Source organism: Acanthochromis polyacanthus, chromosome 5 (genome assembly GCF_021347895.1).
Source record: "Acanthochromis polyacanthus isolate Apoly-LR-REF ecotype Palm Island chromosome 5, KAUST_Apoly_ChrSc, whole genome shotgun sequence".
Classification (NCBI taxonomy): Eukaryota; Metazoa; Chordata; class Actinopteri; family Pomacentridae; genus Acanthochromis; species Acanthochromis polyacanthus.
Genome location: NC_067117.1, coordinates 40955981 through 40978514, shown reverse-complemented (window position 1 = coordinate 40978514; position 22534 = coordinate 40955981). Strand labels below are relative to the sequence as shown.

Below are 22534 nucleotides of genomic sequence, written 5' to 3'. Positions count from 1 at the left end.
AGGTTAATTGGTTACTCTAAATTGTCCGTAGGTGTGATTGTGTGTCTGTATATGTAGCCCTGTGACAGACTGGTGACCTGTCCAGGGTGTCCCCTGACTTCACCCGAGTCAGCTGGGATAGACTCCAGCACCCCCCATGACCCTAGTGAGGATAAAGCGGTGTATAGAGAATGGATGGATGTTACATCTGCTCCAGGCAGATTTCACTTTGTTTGTTGCTCCCGTCTCTTCAGGTTGTGATGTTTCAGTTCAGGTAAATGATGAAACTAAGTCCAGAATCACCTGCATCTGTTCATGAAAACTTAAAAAACAGGATGTTGACTATAGAAAAGTCTGAAAAACTAGATATGTGACACCACAGCTCTGCAGCTTCTCCCCTCCTCTGCAATCTGACTCCACCCTGAGGAGGTTTAAAAGGTCAGAGACACCTGAGACGCCTCACTGCCGTCAGACTACCTGCTTCACATCTCTGTCCTGCTCTGCCTTTGGTTTTCTGGTTTTCATTCACATCTTCTTCATCATCTCTGCTTCTTCTTTGTGGTTTGTCTCTTTTCCAATCATCCATCTTTCTGTCTAGCCCTCCATCTGTCTCCACCATGAGTCTGAGTCGGACCAAGCGAATCAGCTCCAGTAACTCTGTCCGGAGCAGCAGCTCAAGGAGGCTGAGTGGTTTTGGTCCGGGTCAGGGCGGTTTCAGCGGCGTGTCCCTGAGCAGCAGCTCTCTGTATGCGGGCACCAACGGCCACCACCACGGCCTGGGGGCCTCGCTGACCTCCCTGTCGGTCAACAAGAGCCTCCTGGCCCCCCTAAACCTGGAGATCGACCCCAGCCTGTCCATGAGCCGAGCCCACGAGAAGGAGCAGATCAAGAGCCTCAACAACCGCTTTGCAAGCTTCATAGATAAGGTAAAGGGAGTGCAACTGATCATTTAAGAATGGTTCCAGTCATACTTTCTTAATGTTTAATTAAATGATCAGGAAAACTAATTTGTCCATTCAAATTAACACCTAAACTTTGTTTTCTGTCAGGACTGCACTCTGAGCATTTGATGAGTAACATAGCCATGTAGATGGTGGATCCTAAATGAATCTGAAATTCAGTTCATCTCAAACTCTTCAGACAGTTTTTTAAGAATATTTACATCATGATTTAAGCAGAAATGCCAAAAAATATTCAAATTCTAGCTGTTATAAAAGGATAACTTGCTGCTGATCATTTCTCAGTGTTATCGTGTTGTATTGACAGAAGAAGTTAGTAAAACCTGTCACATTAAGCAGTTAGCACATTCCTCACATTTCTACACCAAACTTGAACACTGATCTGTTTCTGATTCAGAGTTTCATTTTCCGTTGTTAATTTACTTAATCTGTAGTATTTGTTTTTCTTCCTTGATAAATACCACACAGAATTAATTCTATGTAAAAATTAATGGTTATTTTTATCTTTTTTGGATACTAAACCGTTTGACCAACTATGACTTTAACTTCAAATCATATGAAAATATGACTTTATTTGTTCAAATTATTATACGAAGTTTATTTAGTCTCTGCCTAGGTATGTCAGGACTGCATCATAAGGACCTGATAAGTAACGCTGTCATCCTGTAAGTAGCTGGTCTATCTAAAGTTATTTTTAAATTCACTTAATCTACATTTATTAAACTCATAGAAAACCTCAAATTACACTGATACTAAATGGTTTCAGCATCTGCAGTTGTAACTTTATGTTAAATAAAGAAAGGACAGTATAAACTGACAAAATGTTATGGAAAAACAAGTATTTCTGAAGTGTATTTACTCATTGTTGAGGGATCTAAGGACCGCATTGTAAGTAAGTGATAAGTGACACTGTCCTCATAAGGTGAGCTCAAATTAATCCAAGCTGAGGGAGTTTCAGGGTAGTAGGGGATAAAATTAAAATGATTTACATGGTTTAAAAAATTAATCAGGCATTGGGAATGTTTGGTATCTTTTTCCACACCATCAACATTTTGTTTACACTGTTTGATCATAACTTTCTCACTGTTCTTCTCTGACAAAATGAACAACTACTAACAATGTTGTTTACTGCAAATACTAACCAAGTTGATCAAAGCTTACTACATCTTGGCAGCTTTAGTAACTTTACAAATTAAGCTTTTCTGTGCACAAAATATACGAAAAATTCACAAAATAATGTTTTGTTAATAATTTAACTACCCAACAGTTTATTAAAGAACAGCTGAAAAAGTTTTAATTTAGAGCACTTGTGATAGCATTTCTCACTATTTTCAGATTTTCTGTGAACCAGTTAGTTGATTTATGGATGGACTGAGGATTAAGGTCTAACTTTTCATCTTTAAAGCGTTGAACAGGCATTTTATAAGCTTTTAAACCAAACAAAGGTCTAATCAGAAGAAGTGACAGAGCAGGAATTGAAGTGATTTCGAAACCTCCATTTCTGAACAACAGGCACATCATCCTGACACTGTGCAGTTAGTACACAGCCCAATAAAAAACAAAGTAGAAACAGCATTTTTAACATATAGTCAATGTTCTATTTTTAAGACCTGTTCTAGACACTCAATATCAAACAACAGGAAAAATGTGCCACTCAAAGGGCTAAAGCACTGATGCTAATCTGGCTAAAGTAAACAATATTGACAGATTGCTACATTTATTAACACGCTAAGCTTATAAATAAGAGCCCATGCTTCCTCTGAAGGTGTTAGGAAACAGTAAATAGGGAAGTAGATGTGAGAAGTGGCCTTGCTGAGGTTTCTGAGGAACACAGGCTGCACGTAATTCCCACAGAAGGCCTGCTCTGTGAATTGATACTCTACTTAGGGAACATCTCTGCTTTCTCACGGAGTGACTAACACTCCCACAATAGAGGCTTTGTTAGCTTCTCACATCAGCGAAGATACACTTCAGGTATACGGAGACAGAGCCGTGCTGGATGGAGGCCCATTGGTCTAAATGGATTCTGGTTTAAAGCAAATGCACCACAAATACATCAGTCACCTTTACACATACAAATGATGAATCTGGAAGGTTGTTTAAAGGCGTAGATATGTCTTGTGATTATTGCATTCATGCATGGAGGAGAGTTTCAAGTAGCTACAGATAAACTTTACTGATGCCAAAATAACAACTGATGGAAATAAATGAAAGAACTGAAATTGCCTACAGAATTTAAAAGAACAGTGCAAATATGTTTGTAAAAGAACAGCATGAGCAGCAGTATGTAGGAAACACAAGTGCAGAACATCCATCCATCCATCCATTCTCTATACACCGCTTTATCCTCACTAGGGTCATGGGGGGTGCTGGAGTCTATCCCAGCTGACTCGGTGAAGGCAGGGGACACCCTGGACAGGTCACCAGTCTGTCACAGGGCTACATATACAGACACACAATCACACTCACATTCACACCTACGGACAATTTAGAGTAACCAATAAACCTCAGCATATTTTTGGACTGTGGGAGGAAGCCGGAGTACCCGGAGAAAACCCATGTATGCACAGGGAGAACATGCAAACTCCATGCAGAAAGATCCCAGGCCCGCCCCGGGATTTGAACCAGGGATCTTCTTGCTGCAAGGCAACAGTGCTAACAACTATTCCACTATGCAGCAGTGCAGAACATGTGCATAGTAATATCTCAAAATATGTAGTTTTATCTAATATTTGTGCACTATAAGTAATAATACTGAAGTTTAACACATATGTGATACAAACAGAGGTTATTAGCATGATCTGAAAACACAGTGACACTCAGAGGTGTACATTTCAGAAGAGATGCAATGTGAGATTGTTGTGCTTTTTTTTTTTTTTTTTTACAGAAAGAGATATTTCCACCATAAATTGAAGCAATAAAGGCCCAAATTGTTGCAATAAAAACTGACCAAAATGCAGGATAATAAATGTTTGATGCTCAGGATTTCCTGTGTAATGTGTTCTTCCGAATGTTCAGACTAAATCCAGACCTATGAAAACAATATAATGATATTACATAATGCTATAACTGATATAATGTAATGTAAAGTCAACTAAACAACATAATTTCATTACCTTTCATCTTTACTATACGTAGTTGTTTAATTTTAAAGCAGCTGGAAACCCATAGATTTTAGTCAAAGTGCAAGAAATGAGTTGATGTCTTAGTTAAGCTGCAGCAAAAGGAAAATAAAAAAAAAAATCTGCGATTCCAGCTTCTTCAAACTTAATATTTTCTGGTTTCTTTCCTCCTCTGTGACAGTAAACAAGCTGTCTTTGGGTTATGGACTAAATTCAAAACAGGACATTTGAATGTGTATCCTGGGTCTTTGGGAAACAAAAGTTTAACATTTTTCACCATTTTCTGACATTAGTACATGATAGTACCAACAACTAATTGATTAATCTGGAAAATTTTCAACCGGTTTGTCCACAACAGAAATAATCAGTAGCTGCAGCCCTGAAGTGTGCACAAAAGGAATTTAACTTGAAAAGCTCGGAATAGCTATTTAAAGAGTGAGAGAAAACAAAAAATGCATCTGCAAAGTCAGCTTGTGTGTCACCAGACAAAATATTGTGAAAGCTTGTAGAAAACATTTGAAAGTTTGTCCATCCGTCCTGTAAATGAGACGCAGCGGAACCAAAGAGTCTTTGTCCTGAAACTTCTGCCTGGGCTTTGAAAAAGCTGCCTTGGCCAGTTTTTTGCTCTTTGTTCATTGTTGCAGGACATTATTTCTAATATAGCTACTGAGCGCCATGCATGAAGTCAACTGACCTGATGGATAAACTGACCTGCAATGAAATCCCACCTGGACTCAGTTTACTCATGAAACATTAAAGAGCTGCTTCCCTCATGCAGAGAGTTAATTAGTCCAGTGCAAAAGACGAGGTTTTACTTGATTCAGGTTGACGACCCAGTTTGAACCTGAAGGACATTCAAGATGAAGTGTGACACCATTTATTCAGACTGGTTCCTGAAGAAAAGATCTAAACATTTATTTACAACCTAGAAATCTGCTGAATGCATCTGGGATTTAAACTGCCCTCTACTCCCTGAAACGCTCTTACTAGACTGCTAGATATTTAAGCTATCTGTCCCATTTCCGTCCCATTGAGTTGGGCTGTAACCTGATAAATCAGGTCGGACATGGTGTGGTTGTGTCCCAGAGGGAGATTATTCTGCTTCGAACAGAACGCTGGCTTTGTGTTGGAGGTATAATAGACGATGGATATACCCGGCTGCAGGCAGGAAACACGAGCCGGCAGGCCTGGAGAACTGTCAGGTGTTGACACTGAGCTCAAGCTGCTTATCTGCCATTTCTTCGACTTCTGTTTATCAAAGCAGGACCTTATTCTATAGCTGCAGGTGCTAATTATTTTCGTCACTGGCTAATGTGTTGGCAATTGTCTTAATTAACCAATTAGTTGTTTGTCTTAAACCCAAAGATGTTCAATGTACTATCAAAGACAGCTAAAAGAAAATCAGCAAATACTAAATTTTCATACTTTCAAAACATTTCCTGATCTCATCTTTTCTAATCATTTCAGCTCTACATTGATCTTTAAAAAAAGACCAAAATTACAGTTTTGTTGCACGTTAAAACAGCACAAAGTCTCTTGTGCAGTCATTTATACTATTCAGTCTGAAATGTCTCAGCAGAATCCATTAGAAAACTGCGTTTAAGAAGTTTTGTAGGTTGTTTACAGACTAAATAATACAAGATCATAACATGACATGAGGAATGGGAGCTCAGTTTTAAAGTTAGACCAAGGACCTGGCAGAAGAACACTGATGTCTGAGATCATGTAAAGATGCATCAGAGTTACAGTAGGTCACATACTGTTGATGGAGTGTAGTTTATTTTGTGTCTTTTTTTGTCTCTAAAGCAAAATACTACACTAACTACTTAACAATGAATGAAAATACTATTGAAATTGCTATATCCTGCTGAAACCCAGCCCATTCATTTATGTCCTCTGTACTGGACATTTGTTTTTGAGCTATATATTTTGAGTCATTTGAGCTACTCTACTAAATCCTAACATGGTGAACAGAGGACACCCTGGCCTTTCCAATGATATCTCGGATGATTGGGTGGGATGAGGGTAACTTTGTTTTCATTCTGAGACAAAATGGAGAGGACAGCAAAATGTGCCTGCCAAGAAAAGAGCTAGTCAAAGATTGATAAGATATTGTTTTACTGACGGTAATCAGTTTCTTGTTTATGAACACGTCTGGAATTATAAATTGGGATCAGAGTTCAGTTCAGCTTTTTGTCAGGAAAAAAAATAGCCTCTTTATGAATGTCAGCTGTTATGGACATGAGAACGATTAAATGAGTTTAGCTAATAGCTAACTAGCTAGCTAGTCATTTGTTTACATTCAAATTTCTGCCCAAAAACACATTTCTTTGTGGGGAAATAAACACGTCGAATGTAAAGTAATTAATGTACTAAATAAATAATTGTTTATTAGAATGTTTTCATCCAAATTTACACTATTGGTATTTAATTTAGTTTCTTAAAGTTTCAGCAGAAAATTGATTAATATTCTTGTTTTCTTGTCAGCCTATTTCAATTTTGAAGTGTTTCTGTTTGCTTTTTATGGTAAAATTGTTCTGTTCTCTCTAAAGTAAAACATTTTTATAAAATTTAAATTGTGAGTTGTTGGCAGGAAATCACGACAAAGTTAGATTGAAAAACACTTTTTTCCCTTGGTTCTCTGGAGGATATGGCCAGGTGTAATGTCCATATTGCAGAAGCTACAAGTTTTGGATAAACCTGAATTACAAATGAAGCACTGAGGTGCTGCACAGATGCCTCAGCTGATAAACCATAGTCTGACGTCCAAGGGGAACATGCTGGTTTAGTGCAGAGTGTAGCAAAGATCATATCAACAAATTAATATTCTAAAATCGTGACTCATCGATCCATCATCTAAACACCACTTTATCCTCACTAGGGTCATGGGGGGTCCTGGAGTCTATCCCAGCTGACTTGGGTGAAGGCAGGGGACACCCTGGACAGGTCACCAGTCTGTCACAGGGCTACATATACAGACAAACAATCACACTCACATTCACACCTACGGGCAATTTAGAGTAACCAATTAACCTCAGCATATTTTTGGACTGTGGGAGGAAGCCGGAGTACCCAGAGAAAACCCACGCATGCACAGGGAGAACATGCAAACTCCATGCAGAAAGATCCCAGGCCCACCCCAGGATTTAATAAACAGGGGACCTTCTTGCTGCAAGGTGACAGTGCTAACCACTAGATCGCTGTGCAGCCCATCATGAGTCATATCACAGCAAAATTTGTCAAAATCTTATTTTTTTTTTCAAAAGAAAAATAATTTGTCATTAGCTCATATTTGTTTGAAAGTTTAGTTAAAAGTTTTGTCTCAAAGTGATGCTGGGTCTGAAGTGCACGGGTATGTTTATTTCTCAGATACATCAGCTTCACAAGAAATCAATATAAGGGTTATGGAATCAGGTACCCATAATGCAGCCCTGAGATCCCTCCCCAGACAGATCTGCCACTATTAACCCCTTAAGTAATGTGAGTCCTAGCAGGCCATGAGCTGTGGGATTTGGGAGAGTAAAGATGTGGGTCTCCCATCATTCAAGGTAGAACTGAGGAAGCCTTGTGGATGAGAAGTGAAATATCTACAAAAACCACTTTCTACTGAAGCTCTTGGGATTACCGTGATCCAGATGGCTGAAAACAGACCTGTTCGATCTTGTTTGTTTTAGTATTTGGTTTATTTTGTTTTACCAATGATTCATACTTTTCTTCCTGTTAGCTTGATTTTGGTTGCATGTCTTATAACATGTACAGTGCTTTGATCAATTCAGGTAGATTTAATAAGTGATAAATGAATAAATAATTTTGATTCTATTTGATATACATTTCAGAATCTGGTGCTTAACCATGGAGTATTAATAGTTATTTGATCAAAAAATCAAAAACCAATCATGTCAAAACTTTCCTTACTGTCTCCAGAGGGTTTGTTCCTGTGCTTAAAACCTCTAAATGTACCGCTGACTTCCTTCATCCAGGTACGTTACCTGGAGCAGCAGAATAAGATGCTTGACACAAAGCTGGAGCTGCTGAAGGGTCAGGGCATGGGCCGGTCCAACGTGGAGCCCCTGTTCGAGGCCTTCATGGCAGGTCTAAGGCGCCAGATGGACCTGGTCAACAACGACAAGATCAAACTGGACGGGGAGCTGAGGAACATGCAGGGCCTGGTGGAGGACTACAAACACAAGTACATGATGACACAAGTTCTGAATGCTTTTAGTGTCACTGAGCACACCACCCTTCACTCTGTCCTGTTTCTGACACAGATATGAGGAGGAGATTAACAAGAGAAACAACCTGGAGAATGATTTTGTCATCCTAAAGAAGGTCAGCACACACCGTTCATTTATTCATACATTACAGGTGTGGCAGGTAAGACGAACCCCTTCTATTCTTCTATGCTATTGTCCGTGTTGTCTCTCCTGCAGCATTCCCACATGCATCAAAATCCATAGACATTTTTGGCAACTTTACTGGTCACTATCACATCTGATAGGATGTCCCTTTGGTGATTTACCCAAGCTGGTAGGATTTCCAGTAATCCAGAAATCTGGCTTCATTTCTGTTTTACAGAAGTTTCCAACCTTATTTAGTACCAATATAGAATAGAATAGAATAGAATAGAATAGAATAGAATAGAATAGAATAGAATAGAATAGAAAGCCTTCAATGTCACTGTATTGTGAAAATACAACAAGCTCTACTGCTGATTGTTGCATTACCAATCAGAACCTCCTGCACCTCCATGAAAACAGCACAACCAGTGTTCAGAGACCTGGTGTTTACTGAAAAAAGTCTCTGCACCTCATATCTCCTCCTGAAAAGAATACTGACAAAGGTGGTGCCATGTGCAGATTTTATCATAGTGTTTGTTTTTGTACGAGTTGAAGAGCAATCATTGACTTGAAGAGCACACAGTAATAATGGACTCAGCACACGGCCTTGAGGAGAGCTGATGCTGAGGGTGAGAGTATTTGCTGGAAAACAATTGCTTTAATATGTCAAATGTCTTTGCTATTAAAAACCTGTAGCTATAAAAAGACAACAGCTAAATTCCTTTATGGTGGAGAAGAAGCAAAAAAACTGGAGAAAAACTCCCAAAGGTAGATGCTGTTTTCTTGTAATTTGTCACGTGTCAAAATGATTTGAAACCACACAATGATAATGTGCCGTATTTATGAGCTAATCATGGGTTTTTAATCTGAAATAGAAGGTGTTCATGTTAACATCTTGATCTAAAAAGTGGCGCACAGCTACAAGAATAAGATAGATGTAGTGGCTTAAATAAACACAATGCTGTTAAAGAACAAATTATCATATATGGTTCGTTAGTTCCTTTTTGGCAGGGTAGTGTCTTTATAGTTGTAATATGTGCCTAACTTTAAGTCTTCTTAATCATTTTGGATGGTTTTAACTTGTGTCTCTGTGTGTTTTCAGGATGTGGACTCAGCCTACCTGGTCAAGGCTGATCTGGAGGACAAGGTCGGAGCTCTGACTGATGAAATCAGCTTCCTGCGCAACGTCTATGAGGAGGTTCAGAAATATTTTAATGCTTTAAAACACTCCCTGCAGTTCTGTATTTGTATTTCCAGTCATTTCCCTGTTAGAGCTGCCCTTTCCGCTGGTTGATTGTTCTGTTTTTGTGCCGTGACTCATCAGTGCCGACTTCAAACATTCAATGCGTCTTGAAGGTTATTTTTATATCAACCAACCCTTTGTTCTTATTGTTGTTGCTGTCTTGGAAACCTGTTCATAAAAACATACTTTAAATAGTAAAAAAAAAGTTCTTGAACACAGGAAAGGTTTTCACAGCGCTGCAGCTCCACTCAAACATGCCTGGACATGCAGCTTGGTGCTGATGATTTGTTAACAATGCTCACTTTAATATATTATTCATACATAATATTCCTCCATTTTGAAGCATGTAGATGACATTAAATAATCGATTTGTTGTTCATTTATGTCCACAATCAAAATTTTGCAATTTTTCACTCATGTCAGGGAACTGAAAGTGTTTTACACATTTATATAGATTACCATTCAAAAGTTTGAAATGGGAATGTCCTTATTTTTGAAAGAAAAGCAGTTTTTTCGATGAAGATACCATTAAATGAATGATAAATCCAGTGTAGACATAGTTAATGTACTAAATGACTGTTCTAGCTGTAAACAGCTGGTTTATAATGGAATATCTCCATAGGGGTACAGAGGAACATTTCCAGCAACCATCACTCCTGTGTTCTAATGCTACATTGTGTTAGCTAATGCTGTTGAAAGGCTCATTGATGGTTAGAAAACCCTTGTTCAGTTATGTAAAGTTATGTTTCATGGAAAACATGAAATTGCCTGGGTGAAACCAAAATTTTGACTGCTCGTGCATATTTTTTTTACATTTTTGAGGATTCATGAACCACATTTCTAAAAAACATAATTCATATTTATCTCATCTCTTGTGGATGGATTGTTTTCACCTATCTCTTCTGTTTTACTTCATGCTCCCTGCAGGAGCTGCGTGAGCTGCAGGCCAGCATTAAAGACACCTCAGTGGTGGTGCAGATGGACAACAGTCGTAGCCTGAACATGGAGCAGATCGTGGCTGAGGTCAAAGCCCAGTATGAGGACATCGCAGCCCGCAGCCGGGAGGAGGCTGAGGCCTGGTACAAGAGTAAGGTAAGGACGAGGAAACACGACGTGGATCATGTGACTGGTTACAGGTGCTTCAGAAGAGACCATCTGAAGAGACATTTCATGAAGTAGATGGGTCAGAAATAGAAAAAAGTCGATGATTTCCTAGATCTTGGAGGCTACACGAACACAGCGCATGATTCAGAAACAAAAATTGGTAAAGCTTGGTTAGCATTGCACTCTGTCAAACATATGAGTGTATCCAATCAAAACGGCACCAAAATAAAAGCATTCAAGGCATCAGTGGAATCCATCTTGCTCTAATGATCCGACTCCTGGTCACTAATGAAGTCACTCTCAAAAAGAATTCATGTCACTTATACCAGAATGCTACAGATGGAACAAAACATCTCCTGGAAATCACACCTCGCCAACAAGTCGCTATATGGCTCACATCCACGCTGGTCATCCATCATTAGGCAACGTAGACCAGCCCTGGACAGACATGTGGTGAGACACACCGAAGCAGCTAGTCATTGTTATGGAAACCTGATACTGTCAGAAGGGCTGGCAGGCCGAGCACAACATTAAGGGAGGTGCTCGAAGAAGACACTGCTCTGGAAGGCAAAGAACTTTGACTATAATGCTGGACAGAGGGAGCTGGAAGAACTTCATTCATGTCACCAATTCTGTCAGATGCAACTGCTTGACTGCCAGGGAAGAACTCCCGAATCTGTACTTCTCAGATGAAACCAAAAGTGTTTGAAAGTTATCATCAGAATCAGAATCTACTTTATTGGCCAAATATGTGTACACATGCAAGGGATTGCTGTCATTCTCACAAAAAAATGACAAAATGCTTTTGAACAAAGGCATCAGGTTAGAGTATTGTTTGGCCGGCACCCCGGTAGCTCAACAGACTGAGCAGGCGACCCATCAGCAGGGGATATAGTCCCTGATGCAGTGGTCCTGACTTCAAATCCTGCGCGTGGCCTTCTACTGCAGCTCTTTTCCCCACATTTCCTGTCTCTCTCTCCACTATTCTATTCAATTCAATTTTATTTATATAGCGTCAATTACAGTCAAATTGTCTCAAGACGCTTTACGGAACCCATATGCCTGACCCCCAGAGCAAGCCCAAAGGCGACAATGGCAAGGAAAACACCCTTTTAATAGGGAAGAAACCTCGAGCAGAACCCGGCTCTATATAGGGGGGACCCATCTGCCTGCTGGCCGGGCGGGTTGAGAAGGACAGAGGAGGGCAAGGGGGAGGGATGGGAGAAGAGGGAGGGGTGGGAAAGCACGGAAAACACAACACACATTTGGATACATGTATGACAGGATATGTGACACAGACAAAGTATAAGCTAACATTGAAAACTGACTCATAGTTTACTCTGATGATGTACGGCTCTGACATTAAACATACTCCATATATAGCTAGCAGTAAAATTCAAACAGTATGTAAGTTAGCATAACAAGTATAGTGAAGGCGATGCAGAGTTGACTGGTGGAAAAAGGGGAGTTGGAAGCGGAGGGCTGGAGGAAGGTCAGCAGCAGCATCCCACAGTATTCTATATAATAAAGGCCAAAAAAAGTAGTGTTTGACTACTATTTGCTGCTATAGATGTTTGTAAAAGTATGTTTAAAGTTAACTAAAATGAATTTTGTGAGCCGCATGTTACTTATAAAGACAAGCGGTGTTTGTGCAGATAACAATTCACTCCCCTGCTTGCAGTTCGACCAAATGTCGGTTCAGGCCAGCCAGTTTGGAGACGAGCTCCGCATCGTGAAGGGAGAGGTGGCCGAGGTGAACCGACTGATCAGCAGACTGCAGAGTGAGATAGAGGCCGTCAAAGCACAGGTACACCGGGAGCCAAATTACTTCAGCTTAGACGTAGACATTCCCTTCCTGTCTTAAAAATGTGATGTTAAGCATTGTTTGATTAGTTTCTTATTAGTTGTGAAGTGCAGAACTCACGGCAATATTTCAATTTCATGTGCAGTATTTCATTATCCCATGTAGTATTATTTTACTACTTCAGTATCATTGCACGTTTTACGTTTCTATTCTGGTCTGATTTTGGGTCACTTGTTTCATTTTCAGCATCATTTTGTATGCTCCTGGTTCAGTGAGATCAATTATAAGCCTAGAGGTACAAGGACTACATCTGATACTCACCTTTGTCATGGTTAGAACTGTTTTGCATATTATAAGAAGAAATAAGCTCAGCTTAAACTAAAAAAAAGATGTCATGAGAGGTTTTAACTTTATATTTATTTGGTTTAGTCCAAATGTAATTTAATGAATTTAGTGAGCTCAGTTGATCATTCATTCAATCATTTTAAGTCAAAGTGGCTCCATTTGGAGAAACTTTTTAAGGTCTGAAGTGTCTGAAAAAAAAAAACATTCTAAGTCCAGTTTATTAGAAATTTGCAGAATCCATACATTTATATAAGGGTCATTCCAGAATTTTGAAAAATGAACCTTCTCTTTTACAGTTTTCTGCTAGATATTAAACATTAATAGGTTTTAAACTATCTTGATCTCAGCTTACACATCAATGGTACCATTTTTATTCCATGTTTTATGTGTTGTTGCTAACCCTACTCTAATCACAGTAACAGGGTAGATATTTAGCTAGCTGTTACTGCTGACCAAGAGGACAAACTGACTGATGGAAAACAGTCCAAAGAATGAGTCTGATCCTGATAATATGGGGTAGAGTGAGACTTTCAATCAAGACTGAAGTGTTATGAAAATCTGAAAAATAGAAGAGAGGACATAGCTTTGCTCTAACCCTTCTTTAGGAGAACTGTTTGATGATGTACCGGTAAATGGCAAAAACAAGACAGAAAATGACAGAAATGAGACACAAAACAACAAAAACAAGACAGAAAATGACAAAAACAACACATAAATTGACAAAAAAGGAGACATAAAATGACAAAAATGAGAAAAAATGACAGACACGAGACAGAAATGACAAAAGCAAGACACAAAACGGCAAAAAAGACACAAAACAAAAAGAAACGAAACACAAAAAAACAAAAAGGAGACACAAAACAACAAAAACATCAGCAGGTTATGGTAATATGCTGTGGGACACACGCTACATGTATAATAATAATTTATATTTAAAATATTATGTTGATTAAAGGGCTGCACAGTGAAATAGTGGTTAGCACTTTCACCTTGCAGCAAGAAGATACCGGTTCAAATCCCGGGGTGGGCCTGGGATCTTTCTGCATGGAGTTTGCATGTTCTCCCTGTGCATGCATGGGTTTTCTCCAGGTTCTCCAGCTTCCTCCCACAGTCCAAAAATATGCTGAGGTTAATTGGTTACTCTAAATTGTCCGTAGGTGTGAATGTGAGTGTGATTGTGTGTCTGTACACACGTGGACAAAATTGTTGGTACCCCTCAGTTAAAGAAGGAAAAACCCACAATTCTCACTGAAATCACTTGAAACTCACAAAAGTAACAATAAATAAAAATTTATTGAAAATTAAATAATCAAAAACAGCCATTACTTTTGAATTGTTGATTAACATAATTATTTAAAAAAACAAACTAATGAAACAGGCATGGACAAAAATGATGGTACCTCTATAAAAGATTGAAAACTATTTGACCAGAGTGACATGATTAACTCAGGTGTGTCATTTAATTGACATCACAGGTGTTTCCAAACTCATAATCAGTCAGTCTGCCTATTTAAAGGGAGACAAGTAGTCACCCTGCTGTTTGGTGAAAAGGTGTGTACCACACTGAACATGGACAACAGAAAGCGAAGGAGAGAATTGTCCCAGGACATCCGAAAAAAAATGATAGACAAACATCTTAAAGGTAAAGGCTATAAGACCATCTCTAAACAGCTTGAAGTTCCTGTGACAACAGTGGCTCATATTATTCAGAAGTTCAAGACCCACGGGACAGTAGCCAACCTCCCTGGACGTGGCCGCAAGAGGAAAATTGATGACAAATTGAAGAGACGGATCGTTGGAATTGTATCCAAAGAGCCCAGAGCAACCTCCAAAGAAATTAAAGGTGAACTCCAAGGCCAAGGTACATCAGTGTCAGATCGCACCATTCGTCGTTGTTTGAGCCAAAGTGGACTTCATGGGAGACGACCAAGGAGGACACCACTGCTGAAAAAAACTCATAAAAAAGCCAGACTGGAATTTGCAAAAATGCATGTTGACAAGCCACAAAGCTTCTGGGAGAATGTCCTTTGGACAGATGAGACCAAACTGGAGCTTTTTGGTAAGGCACATCAACTCTATGTTCATAGACTCAAAAACCAAGCATACGAAGAAAAGAACACTGTCCCTACGGTCAAACATGGAGGAGGCTCAGTAATGTTTTGGGGCTGCTTTGCTGCATCTGGCACAGGGTGTCTTGAAAGTGTGCAAGGTACGATGAAATCTGAAGACTATCAAGGCATTCTGGAGAGAAATGTGCTGCCTAGTGTCAGAAAGCTTGGTCTCAGTCGCAGGTCATGGGTCTTCCAACAGGACAACGATCCAAAACACACAGCCAAAAACACCCAAGAATGGCTGAGAGAAAAGCGTTGGACTATTCTAAAGCGGCCTTCTATGAGCCCAGATCTGAATCCCATTGAACATATGTGGAAGGAGCTGAGACATGCCATTTGGAGAAGACACCCATCAAACCTGAGACAACTGGAGCTGTTTGCTCATGAGGAGTGGGCCAAAATACCTGTTGACAGCTGCAGAACGCTCATTGACAAATACAGAAATCGTTTAATTGCAGTGATTGCCTCAAAAGGTTGTGCAACAAAATATTAAGTTATGGGTACCATCATTTTTGTCCAGCCCTATTTCATTAGTTTGTTTTTTAAAATAATTATGTTAATCAACAATTCAAAAGTGATGGCTGATTTTGATTATTTAATTTTCAATAAATTTTTATTTATTGTTACTTTTGTGAGTTTCAAGTGATTTCAGTGAGAATTGTGGGTTTTTCCTTCTTTAACTGAGGGGTACCAACAATTTTGTCCACGTGTGTTTATGTAGCCCTGTGACAGACTGGTGACCTGTCCAGGGTGTCAGCTGGAATAGATTCCAGCACCCCCCATGACCCTAGTGAGGATAAAGCAGTGTATAGAGAATAGATGGATGGATGGATGTTGATTAAAAAAATGTTCCCACAATTACAAAAGACATCAATGAAAAAATAATACCAAAAAAAGGAGATATAAATTTGATTTTAACTGTTTTATTTGAGATTCAGTTTGGTCATCAGTGGGTGGGACATGAGAAAACATCATTTTAGGGAGAACTCTAGACTTATTTGGTCTTTTAAAAATATTTTCAAATACTCTTTTCTCCGAGTTTTTTTCAATTTGGTTTGAGAACAAGTACATTTACACAACTACTGCATGTTTTAATATTTTGCACATGGATTATTTGAAATTTGATGGGTGGGATGTAAAATGTCATCCAATTTTGGAATGACCCACATGGTAAGCTAGAAAAATGAGTTAATGGTGTTTAACAGCATACAGCTACAGGTGACCGCTGAGCTCTCCTGATACTTGAGCAGCATCAAGGACGGTTTGTTGTCCCTGTCTCTGCTCAGCGTGGCAGTCTGGAGAACCAGCTGGCTGAGGCTGAGGAGCGTGGAGAGCTGGCTGTGAAAGAAGCAAAGGCCCGAACCAGAGACCTGGAGGATGCTCTGCAGAGAGCCAAGCAGGACATGGCCAGACAGCTGCGGGAGTACCAGGTGAGCTCACACAGTCATGGCTGGACCAAAGACAGGACAGAGTGGATAGGAAAATGTAGAATCAGAGATAAAAATTCTGCTTTCAACCTGAAGGACCTGATGAACCTAAAACTGGCTCTGGACATTGAGATCGCCACCTACAGGAAGCTGCTGGAGGGAGAGGAGGACAGGTGAGTGTGGACTTAGGGTTAGCCTCAATAGGCCGTGCTTAAAACCACCTAGCTATAGGTAGGAGAGGTTTGTAAAAACTTGATTTTTACATGAATAATTTAAACGTCTGAAAGCAAACAGTAATCAGATGGACATTTCTACTGACTCTATCCAGGATTTACATCCAAAGCTACTTGTTGTCTGACCTAATCCCCCTCCATGTTAATCACCAGTTTGTCTACATGTATGACCTTCTGGACACTCAGCTACTAAATGTATTACTGAATCACCCTGTGGATCAAATATGAGGACAGTCGACTCTATTTTTGGGAGTGGAAGCAGAGACTCTGAGGATGGAAGCAGAACTCAGTGTTCTGCTAACAGTTGAGTAGGGAAACTGCTGCTGCAGAGAGGGAGATACTTAGAAAATCTCCAGCCATGGAGGTACAACAATGGTTCTGCAGCTCTGATAAACATCCTGGAGATGAGGTTTCACCAATGACAGTCAACTGCAAGAAAAGACTGAAATAGGCCAGGCTGAACATTCAGCTTCCAATACAATGAAAGCTGCTACACATCCATCTCAAATCATTCAGGGCCTTCTGTTCAAAACCGCTGGAAAACTGAGGCTATGTCTGAATGACAGCATTAAAGGGACTATTAAAGATAACTAGAATAAATAATGACTGATTATGAGTTTAAATAAATGATAATAAATAAAAACTTGAAGCCTTTATGGAAAGTCCCATCTTTGAGCTCATATGACCAGAATAATGATAATGCAAAAGTTAACTCGTTATTCGTCACAATATTACAAAGTGAAACAAATACAATGTTTGTATTATAAAGTACCTACTCACAAAAAATGAAATAATGTGATATTCATTGAACTTTCAGAACTGATTGAGAAGGTATGGCATGCTGAACCACAAAAATCCAAAATATCGCTGGATAATCAGAGTTCCGGAGTTTCACAATGACTGCAAATATTACTAGAAAAACATTTTTTAATATGAGCATTTTCACTAGAAATTGATGCAGAGAAAACAGAAACTGGTGCACTAAAGTTCACTGGACTGCAGAGAATTCTCCTTTCCTGTGTTTATTCCACCAAAACGCACCAGCTAAGGTTTATTTCTTCCTCTGCAGACTTGGACAGCAGTCCATCCTCAACATCCAGGCCGTCTCCAGCTACAGTAAGTAACAAAGCAGAGGGCATTACTGTACGTAACATAGACACTGGAAACGTCTCCCCACGACCGAGACCTCCACACCCTGACCTCAAGGGCTACATCTGGAGAAATAAATACATTCAAATAAAAAACGGATCTCATTTTTTTGTCTTCCATGCAGCATCATCTTGGTGTCTTTCTCTGTGTGTTCCTCTCCAGGTGCTAAAAGTTCTAACGGCTACCACAGTGGCAGCAGCTCTCCTGCTCCAAAGCTGCTGATAAAGACCACTGAGATGAGAGACAACAGCAGATACAGCACTCACTGAGAGCACGACACACAGCTTAAATGTGTCAGGGTGCACATTCTACTACTAACTTTAACTTGTAATGAAAAATTAAACCATCGAAACTCTGGAATTAAAGTGGAAATAGCAGCGGGCACTATTGTTTCTAATATGAGCAAAGTTCACTGTAGTCTGTGAAGGAAAATCTGATTTTAGACACATGGGGCCTTGAACAGGCGCTGTGGTAGGCTGCTGTGCTGTTTTCTACGTAATCTATAGGATTATAAGAATACTGTAGACTTGAAAATCATTTTAGAGATCCTGTTAGTTTTAGAGTCACGGGGTTTGAGTTGTCACTTTTCTGCTTTCGCAAATAAAGTGAACAAAAAGGCTCTGGAGTGTTTCTTTACTCCTTTTCTTGAGGTTTAAAAGGCTGTGGACAAATCAGATAATATTGATGATTTAATATACTTGGGCATACTATGAGTTTAAGGAACCAAAGAATACCAAACAATCACACTATTCCTGTTTTTATGTACATCTTCTGCATCTTATTATGAAAGACGGCTCTGCAACATGATATACGAGTCTGAATTTATCAAATGAACCCCAAATATAACCTGTATGTAGATGTTATTGTATGGATTGAATCCTGTAATCAGAACAAGTAAAATTTTGATTTGTGTGATAATACAGCTTGTATTTAAAATGAGTGAATGAATAAACTGAATTAGTAAGAAAAACTAATAATTATTTCCACTGAAATTAATAGTTTCTGTCAAGCATCTGATCTGTTTTTTATTCCACCTAAGTAGTACACATTATGGTAGATAGATAGATAGATAGATAGATAGATAGATAGATAGATAGATAGATAGATAGAGTACAGAAAGTATTCAGACCCCTTGAAATTTTTCACTCTGTGTCATTGCATTCATTTGCCAAAATCAAAAAAGTTCATTTTATTTCTCATTAATGTACACTCAGCACCCCATCTTGACAGAAAAAAAAGAAATGTAGAAATTTTTGCAAATGTATTAAAAAAGAAAAAGTGAAATATCACATGGTCAGAAGTATTCAGACCCTGTGCTCAGTATTGAGTAGAAGCACCCTTTTCAGCTAGTACAGCCATGAGTCTTCTTGGTAATGACACAACACGTTTTTCACACCTGGATGTGGGGATCCTCTGCCATTCTTCCTTGCAGATCCTCTCCAGTTCTGTCAGGTTGGATGGTGAACGTTGGTGGACAGACATTTTGAGGTCTCTCCAGAGATGCTCAATTGGGTTTAGGTCAGGGCTCTGGCTGGGCCAGTCAAGAACGGTCACAGAGTTGTTCTGAGCCACTCCTTTGTCATTTTAGCTGTGTGCTTAGGGTCATTGTCCTGTTGAAAGGTGAGCCTTCAGCCCAGTCTGAGGTCCTGAGCACTCTGGAAGAGGTTTTCCACCAGGATATCTCTGTACTTGGCCACATTCATCCTTCCTTCAATTGCAACCAGTTGTCCTGTCCCTGCAGCTGAAGAACACCCCCACAACATGATGCTCCCACCACCATGTTTCACTGTAGGGATTGTATTGGGCAGGTGATGAGCAGTGCCTGCTTTTCTCCACACATACCACTTAGAATTAACACCAGAAAGTTCAATCTTGGTCTCATCAGACCAGAGAATCTTATTTCTCATAGTCTGGGAGTCCTTCATGTGTTTTTTTTTTTTTTTTCGACTATAATCGTTTTCATTTGACATCATACACAACAATATTTTCTATAGAACAGCATATCTTTGCTTGAGTTTTTATATGGCATCTATTTTGGAACAGTATTTTTATTAAGGTTTTTTTATCTTAAAAAAAACAAACAAAACAAAACAAAACAAAACTAGACAAAGACTAACAAAAACAAAAACAGAACTGGGCGTACAGAAGGCTGTAAAATGCAATGTTGCATCACTAAAGCATCACAGACCAACAGGTTTTCAAGTTCGAGGTGAGTGGGACACTGGGGGTATGTTGGAATGCCCACCAGGCCGGACAAGACGATCCAAGAATGGTTGCCATATGGTGTAAAATCTATTAAGATTGTCCATGACACTGTATCTGATTTTCTCCATGTGTAGTAAGCTAGTTAGTTCCATCAGCCATGCCTTGAACTGAGGCACAGTGTTCGATTTCCAGAGTCTTAAAATCAGTCTCTTAGCAATTACCATTCCATACATGATAGTGCTCTGCACTGAGAGGCTGTGATTTTGTAGGGACAGAGAATATCCAAATAATGCTACCTGTGGGTCAGGGTTAAACACACAGTCATAGATTTCAGAAAACCACTTGAATATTTCACACCAAAAGTTATGCAGTTTTGGGCAGGTCCAAAAAAGGTGGGTTAGAGAACCATCAGCAGATCTGCACCGGTCACACAGAGAGGAGATCGTAGGATAAATTTTATTTAATTTAACTTTTGAGTAATGTAATCTATGCATCACCTTAAATTGAATTAACTGATGCCTAGCATTAATGGAACAGGAGCGTATTCTGCTGAGGCTCTCCTCCCAGACATCCTTATCATCAATCTGCAACCCCAACTCTTTCTCCCAGGCCGACCTCAAAAATTGTGTACTAAAGTTAACGTGTTCATGAAATATTTTGACAAAGTTTGAGACCAAACCTTTTGGAGTCAGGCGGTCCCAGTAAGAGTGAGTAAACCCTTTTTTCCTCAGGGAGGTTTTCAAAATTAGGCAAACATTGGCGGGCATAGTTTCTGATTTGTAAATATCTAAAAAAGTGTGTTGATGGAAGAGAGAACTTGTCTTTTAGCTGGACAAAGGAGGCAAATTTTTTATTAACGTACAGGTCTTTTAAAGTGACTATGCCTTTTAACCTCCAGCTGTCAAAAGCTGCATCTGAAAGTGATGGAGAGAATGCATGATTATGGTGAATCGGAGCGTAGAGGGAAGTGTCTGACAACTTACAGTACTTCTTAATTTGTGACCAATTCTGAGACAGTTGGAAATTATCTGGTTGTTCACCTTTGTGCCTGTGGGTAGGCTGGATGTTGAGAAAAGGAGTGCGCGCAGTGAACTATTAATAATGCATTTCTTTTCAATTACAACCCAAGCTGGAATATCTGCTGAAACTTCCAGATTATAATCTTCCTGCCAGTAAACAAGAGCCCTAAGATTTGCAGCCCAGTAATAATGTTGGAAACAAGGTAGCCCTAATCCTCCCATCTCTTTAGGTTTGTATAAGTGAGTTTTTGATATTCTATGGGCTTTAAAGCCCCAGATGAAAGGCATGACCACTGATTCGATTGATTTAAAAAATGATTTTGTTAAAAAAATGGGGAGATTTTGAAATAGGTAGAGAAATCTCAGCAGCGATATCATTTTAATAGCATTTATTCGACCCACCATAGAGAGAGGGAGGGTGCGCCACTTATCAATGTCCCCTTTCAGCTTATCCAATTTATCAAGAAAATTAAATTTAAAGATTAACCTAGGATCTTTTGGTAAAACTACCCCCAGATACTTCAGTTTTTCTGTGATTTTAAAAGGAAGACTACTCAAAAACTCAGCTTCGAGGTTGGCACCAAGAGACATAAATTCACTTTTTTGCCAATTGATTGTATATCCAGAAATATCACCAAATGATTTTATAAGGTCCAGCAGAGTGGGGACAGACTGTTCAGGTTGTGAAAAAAGGACCATGACGTCGTCTGCGTACAGGGAAATATGGTGGTCCATATCGCCGAGCCGTATAGGTGTAAGAGAAGGATGTTGTCTAATACTGATAGCAAGTGGTTCAATAGCAATTGCAAAGAGTAGAGGGCTGAGGGGAGAGCCCTGACGGGTTCCCCGGTGTAGAAAGAATGGAGCTGAGTTCTCTTGATTTGTCAGAATGGTAGAGGAAGGGTGGGCGTATACTATCTTAATCCATGAAGCGAATCGGGAGCCAAATCCAAATTCCTCTAACACCTTCCACATATATGGCCATTCCAACTGATCGAATGCCTTCTCTGCCTTCATGTGTTTTTTCAAACTCTATGTGGGCTTTCAAGTGTCTTGCACTGAGGAGAGGCTTCCGTTGGGCCACTCTGCCATAAAGCCCCGACTGGTGGAGGGCTGCAGTGATAGTTGACTTTGTGGAACTTTCTCCTATCTCCCGACTGCATCTCTGGAGCTCAGCCACAGTGATCTTTGGGTTCTTCTTTACCTCTCTCACCAAGGCTCTTCTCCCACCATTGCTCAGTTTGGCTGGACGGCCAGGTCTAGGAAGAGTTGTGGTCGTCCCAAACTTCTTCCATTTGAGGATTATGGAGGTCACTGTGCTCTTAGGAACCTTGAGTGCTGCAGAAATTCTTTTGTAACCTTGTCCAGATCTGTGCCTTGCCACAATTCTGTCTCTGAGCTCCTTGGGCAGTTCCCTCCACCTCATGATTCTCATTTGCTCTGACATGCACTGTGAGCTGTAAGGTCTTATATAGACAGGTGTGTGCCTTTCCTAAT

General features: G+C 39.7%; 1 protein-coding gene across 1 annotated transcript; it reads left to right on the top strand.

Moving 5' to 3' along the window:
* The first annotated feature begins 456 nt into the window (after nucleotides 1-456).
* Nucleotides 457-18433, top strand: si:dkey-222f2.1 (keratin, type II cytoskeletal 8). Its single transcript, XM_022213873.2, has 10 exons — nucleotides 457-905; nucleotides 8041-8249; nucleotides 8329-8389; nucleotides 9500-9595; nucleotides 10568-10732; nucleotides 12426-12551; nucleotides 16291-16434; nucleotides 16528-16604; nucleotides 17734-17780; nucleotides 17976-18433. Exons 1-10 carry the CDS (start codon nucleotides 597-599, stop codon nucleotides 18080-18082), a joined length of 1341 nt encoding a protein of 446 aa, XP_022069565.2. The 5' UTR covers nucleotides 457-596; the 3' UTR covers nucleotides 18083-18433.
* The last annotated feature ends 4101 nt before the right edge of the window (nucleotides 18434-22534 follow it).

Coding starts and splice junctions, on each gene's coding strand:
- si:dkey-222f2.1 (XM_022213873.2), top strand. CDS start 597: ATGAGTCTGAGTCGGACCAAGCGAATCAGCTCCAGTAACTCTGTCCGG. Junction 8,250..8,328: donor GTGGAGGACTACAAACACAA/GTACATGATGAC, acceptor TTTCTGACACAG/ATATGAGGAGGAGATTAACA. Junction 17,781..17,975: donor CCAGGCCGTCTCCAGCTACA/GTAAGTAACAAA, acceptor GTTCCTCTCCAG/GTGCTAAAAGTTCTAACGGC.